Source organism: Lycium ferocissimum, chromosome 12 (assembly GCF_029784015.1).
Source record: "Lycium ferocissimum isolate CSIRO_LF1 chromosome 12, AGI_CSIRO_Lferr_CH_V1, whole genome shotgun sequence".
In the NCBI taxonomy this organism is placed as follows: Eukaryota; Viridiplantae; Streptophyta; class Magnoliopsida; order Solanales; family Solanaceae; genus Lycium; species Lycium ferocissimum.
In genome coordinates, this window is record NC_081353.1 from 16,962,987 (window position 1) to 16,968,986 (window position 6,000).

Sequence of the window (6,000 nt, forward strand, 5' to 3'; positions counted from 1 at the left end):
TTCACGTTTTCCTGTGATGGAACTAGAGAGAATCATCTTTTCCTTCTTATTGCTCTCCCCCTAAAGAGGGTGATGGTGTAATACCACAATAGCGTTCGGACTCTCAAAAGGTAAGATAAATGCTGACAAAAAATCTCTTGGAAAGAGGATGATGGCATTTGTACCCTTTTTGTGTAGGATAATACCCAATAAGATATGTTTAAGAGCTCTAGGATCAAGTTTCCGAAAATTCCTAGTCTGAACAAACAGATTTGTGAAAGAAAATAATTCCTTGATACTAGACAGGGGTAGAGGAAGATGTTCAAGAACTCCGTTTAGATTTGAGAATATGTGGTTGTGAACAGAGGACTTTGGGGATGGCGGGTTGGTGGAGTAGTTACGATGTAGAAGGGTATCCTTCTTTCAGGATTGCCAAAAAGCTAAACATGCTCAAGAAGGACATAGAAGTGTGGAACAAAGAGGTATTTGGGAAGGTAGAAGTGAGGATGAAGGAGATTATGACAAAGGTGGGGGTACTGGAGAAGGAGGAAAAGGTGAGGGAGGTGGGGAAAAGGGAGAGGGAGAGGAAAGAGGGTTTGAGAGGGAACTAGCGGCTTTATCATTAGCCCAAACTAGTTGGAAACAGAAGTCGAGGGCTATGTGGTTTTAAGAAGGGGACTCATATACAGAATTCTTTCATGGGGTTGCAGTAGCAAACAAAAGGAGGAACTTCATAGAATCGATGGAGGTGGGTGGGTAGTGCACTGGGGGGAGGAAGGTGTGGAAGGGCTGGAGCAAGAGCCTTTGAAGACAATGTGTTCTGAAAAACTATAAATAAGCAACAGAAGGCCACCATCAATGAGGTTTGGTCCGTCCATGGGTGGAATCTCAACTTATAGGAGATTCTTGAATATAATTGGGAAATCACTAGAGTTGCAGACTTCTACAACACAATCAACCCATTCATAGGGGTCACTCAGAATGAAGACATGGTTTGGTGGTTGGGACACAACTCAGGCAGATTCTCCCCCAAAAGCTCCTATTAGGTGCTTAACTAGACAATATTATGACAAATTTTCGCCCTGGAAGCATATCTCGTAAGTAAAGACCCCCTGTAAAGTGGCATGTTTTGTTTGGCTAACCAGAAAGGCCTGCTTAACACAGGATAAAATTGAAATAAAAGAGGTCTACAACTCTGCTCTAGATGTCACTTACTTGAAAGAGAGCCGGAAACTAATAGTCACTTGTTCTTACATTGTACAACTTTGGGATATATTTCTAGCATTAGCAGGGATACACTGGTCATGCCAAATAACACCAAGGAAATGTTGTCATGCTGGAACAAAGGGAGAAGACTGTCTGCTCAGCAATATAGATGCGATTTAATTCGTGAATGCATATGGTGGACTGAATGGAAAGGAAGGAGCTCAAGTTGTTTTGAAGATAGGGATACATCAATCCAGGACACAAAGTGAATTGTCTGCTGCTGTTTTATTTTTAGTGTAAGCAGGAATACACGGAAGATTCAGAAGCTATTCTAGCTTTTCTAGGATCTTTGTAAGAAGATGGAAATTTCAGATGTATATTTTGGTACATTCCCCTGTAGTTATGGCCATTGGCCAGAACAACTTTTTTTCATTTTGAATATACAAAAATTGTTACCATCTCTGAATAGCTGTGTGTTGTCTTACCATTATTTCTGTGGTTAGTCGAAGTTCTGGTCTATGGATGCTATTTCTCACTGCATGCAAGTGAATATGCTACTTTTGAGAATCTAAATGAATTTAGATTTAGCATGAAATCTAGTTTAAGTAGCTGTTCTCCTAGTAAGCAAAAACCTCCATATACATCATTTTCTTACTTACCTTCTGCGCTGCTTATTTATCTTTCTTTATGCAGGTATGCTCAAACAGTTCCTACAAGGCAACATTTTGTAGACATGCAAAGAGATCGATCCCTTGAACAACAAAATACAGATGCATATGACTACTCCAACTTTGTTGACTTAGATTGGTTGTCTTCTTCTGGGAATTCCTGTGAGGATGAGCTATTGGACAGGTAATTGATTGAGGACACTAAGACTTATATTTCATGCTTTGTCGATAATAGGGTTAAGCTGAACATTATATCTGAGATATTTTCTTTCTTACGACATATTTTGTTGAGATTTAAATTCTCTCAAGCTCTGTTGGCTTTAGAGTCTTGGGACTAAATCACTGCTTATGCCATTTTAAAATCCGATTCCTTTATTGAAGCGAAGTTTGTTTATGTATTTATCTCCCATCAACTCAACTAGCTGAGATGTGAGACACTTTGCACTTAGGTCATTCCAGGTTCTAAAATTTTCCATAATCTTCCATGTAACTCTTAGGTCTTGAGAATCCAAGTTATCTGTTAATTGATATTTCTTTTAGTATGCTTTTTTTTTTTTTTTTTTTATGACCGAGTAATCCGTTGGGGCAAACCCTTAGGACCAACTGCAGCCTTCAAAACTAAGGGATACGGCTCGTCGCTCTACCCTTCTCTACTTAAGTACCACGCTTGCGGCTCAGGGCTCGAACCTATGACCTAAGTCACAAGTCCCTCAACCTTTGCTTCTTGAACTAAGCCTTCGGGGCCAATGTTTTTAGTATGATTTCCTTTTCATTTTAACTTTTTTTAATTCTGGTCGTTAATTTTGGAAGACTCAAGTGTTATGCGGTGAAATTAATTTCCTGTAAAATTGGAGATCAAATTGCTTTAAAGTTCTCAAACCTGCTATCATTTTTAGTACTCCGTGGAATTCGTAGGTTTCCTTTATGCCTTGAATTTTCTTGGATTTTGTGTAATGTAAGCTGGTCATGCTCTGTCAGTTGACTATGTTGTGACCGGTCTTCCTGTGCCAAACTCTTTTCTTTTCTTGGTTTAAAAAGATACCTTCAAATGAATATTCTGGTGATATCTGTTTTTGAAGTGGTTTTAATCTTGATGGTTGTGTAGGACTAGGACTCTTCCTTTTCGTGTTCTCTGTGATCATTATTTTCTCATAATGGTGTCGTCAAGTTGCTGTTTCCGTAATCCTGAACTGCAGGAAGAATAATAAACAATGTTGTTTGTGCTTTCTATTGGTGCAGGTCTCTGTTCACAAACTCCCCAATAGGTGGGCTATCATCAGAGAATGTTGTCAGTGACATAGTAGGGGAAACAACCCCTCTCTCCAGTGAAGGCGGATGTGGCATGAATGTTGGTATTTCAGTTACTTCACAAGTAAGGCTTTACCACTTTCTTAAAATTTAGATTTTGCCAAACCACTCAAGTGATGTTCTTGGGTGCAATTTCATAACACCGAAAAAAAGATTACATGAGGAGTTGCTTATAGAAGCCTTTGTCTCCAGTGTTGCATTGAGGAATGAGTAAAACCTATCCCTATGCAAAAATTATAATTAACTAAGTGAGGAGGACTTCTCCTTTAAAAGATGTATGCATTTGAGCTTTCAAAAAAGATCTAACTAAATGTTAGAATCTATATATTGACGGAAGCAACATGCATCCAGGTTCAAAAGAAAATCTACCTTCCTTCACTCGAGTCCTGAAATTTGGCAATCCATTTCCATCATTCTTCAATGGTAGCTTTAACTTGTCTAGGCAAATTTATATCCTCAGCGAAGAATGAATTCTAGTTCTTCTGCTCCCCCAAATTTGCAAGTCGGTCCCCCATAAACTTAGCCTCCCTGTAACAGTGAGTAAAAGAAAATTGCCTTGCATCCTCATTTGTTGTACCTCCCCGAAGTCTTGTATCTGCCATGATGCTTTAATTTCCTTCTTGATCATTTGTGTTATCAAAAGTGAATCAGATTCCACTCTTACCTTGTGATAGCTATTGTCAAGACACCACAGTTGTCCTATCTTCAAGGCTTGGACCTCAGCTTTATCGTTACTGCAGCAGCTATTATGAGCAGTGAATACCATCACCAAGTGTCCACTGTGATTTCTAAGTACGCCAACACCCTCTGCACTTCCTGGATTGCCCTTACGACAGCTATCAACATTCAGCTTCAATCCATTGTAGCTTGGTTTAGTCCATCTTACCAACTTGATATCCAGAATAGGTCTAATTTTGTTACACCTGTGCACATAGATCTGACTATGAACTAGAAAGATCTAAAGAAGGAAACTGTGAGTTAAGCAAAAGTTTCATCAAATTGGAAACTTTATCTATAACTCTACTAGTCGAACTTCTGATTCTGTAACTGATGGTGCAAATTGCAAAAACAGCTCATGAACTTTGTTGTCAAGTTTAGTCAGCCACCACCTCAGAACATTAGTTCTGATATTTCCACCTGAAAAGATAATACCACAAGAATTTGAAAAATAATTCCATATGTGGCCATTTTCCCTTCACAGAAAGATGGTTGATAGCTACCACATTACAGGTTTCTATTGTGGTTCTATGATTAGATGAATGACATTATTTGGCAATTGGCGGTTCATATTAGACACCTTCTGTCTTTTGGTTTACCCTAGAAAATTACTTGACTGACGGCTGATGACCATCAAATCTTGTCTTTGTTTCTCGAAGCTCTTGAGGAATATGGTTAAATGGTGAATCATATCTTCTTTAAAAGAAAAAAAAATGATTCATATTGCTAAAGACTTAAGTGTAGAAAACACATCTACCTGTGGCATGTTACCGTGTATATAGTGTTGGTTGGACCACGAATCCAGATCAAGTGGATGCTTCAACTAGAACTTCACTAACAAGGCTGTCACTACCACTTATAATGGAAGTAACAATATAGGTTTCAGATTGGCGATAACTATTAATGTAACTAATAATGTGATAATCCAATAAAATTGAGTATTATAAGAGTCACAATTGTAGTAGGGATCATTAGTCTAGGAAAAAAAGGGATGGAGGACTAATGAGATACTTTTCCCAAGCTCGACCTTTAAAAATAAAAGTTTCTTCACCTTCTTTGGACAAAAAAGATCCAATTTTATAAAGTTTGTCAACTGCAAATCTTGAATTTCGGTAGCTAGTTTTTTCACCTTCCTTTGGACAAAAAAGATCCAATTAATAAAGTTATTTGTCAACTGCAGGTCTTGAATTTCCGTAGCTTGTTTTGGTAACTGGGCAGCTACTAACAGAAAAGTTAATAGTAGAGAGTACCATTTGTAATATGTCATAGACACTTGGCTAAAGACTTTCTCAACTCCCTTGATCCTCCCTGTACATTTCCCGCACTCTCTTGGTGCTATTTTCATAAAAAGAAAAAAAACTGAATGTATTGATTGTAGTAAGCTCAGTTTGCTCACCACAAAGAAAAAGTCCTCTGAACAATCTTAGCAACTTTCCTTTGTGTGCTGGTTCATTAGTCACCTAACACATGATTGTAGTCGCGTCTGATTTGAAGCCATTTTTGACTGACTCAGTCTTTGTTTCTGGTAAAGTTGACAACACACTGTATTAACAATTCATGCTTAGTATATCTAAGTTACTGAACAGTGCTGCCTACCTTCTCTTTGCTTGATATTCACCTATAGAATTCACTATCTGCAGGGAACAGAAAACGCTGGACCAGGGGCATCTTACAGTGATGCTCAGAACTGTGTAGTTGTCGAGGAAGTTTCAGATAGCTTTGTACGTTGGGTAAACTATGGAGAGACCCTGTGTCATTGAGCCTTTGAACATTTGTAATTCATGTCTTTCCCGTGAGTTATGTGTTGGTAAACGTGTCGGCGCCTTCAGCTCATTCTGTTACTGGCATGCCTCATGTTTGGAGAAGTGTCGCGTGGGAATCCTAGGATGAAACGCAACATTTGTTGTATCAGCATTCTTTTTACATATCAAGCAAAACCATCTAGGCCTGCATTTATTTGATTGTGGAAAACGTCGGGTCTAGTCGGATACCATTAGTACATAGTCAACAGTTATAAGATTCTTTCTGGAACTCTTTTCATGTATTTTAGGTTCCAATGTTGTAAATAGACAGGTTTGACTTGCTAGAGCTCCATTCGACCTATTTTAGGTCAATTTTTCAT

At 38.5% G+C, this 6,000-nt stretch overlaps 1 protein-coding gene across 1 annotated transcript in view; it reads left to right on the top strand.

Annotated features, from left to right (window-relative positions):
- Positions 1–5,448, top strand: part of LOC132041192 (phosphoinositide phosphatase SAC2-like) — a 29,298-nt gene extending 23,850 nt beyond the window's left edge. The window contains exons 14-16 of the mRNA XM_059432016.1: positions 1,879–2,037; positions 3,093–3,225; positions 3,847–5,448. Coding sequence (XP_059287999.1) covers positions 1,879–2,037; positions 3,093–3,225; positions 3,847–4,113 — 559 coding nt within the window. The 3' untranslated portion in view covers positions 4,114–5,448. The remainder of the gene's footprint in view (positions 1–1,878; positions 2,038–3,092; positions 3,226–3,846) is intronic.
- Positions 5,449–6,000: the final 552 nt, after the last annotated feature.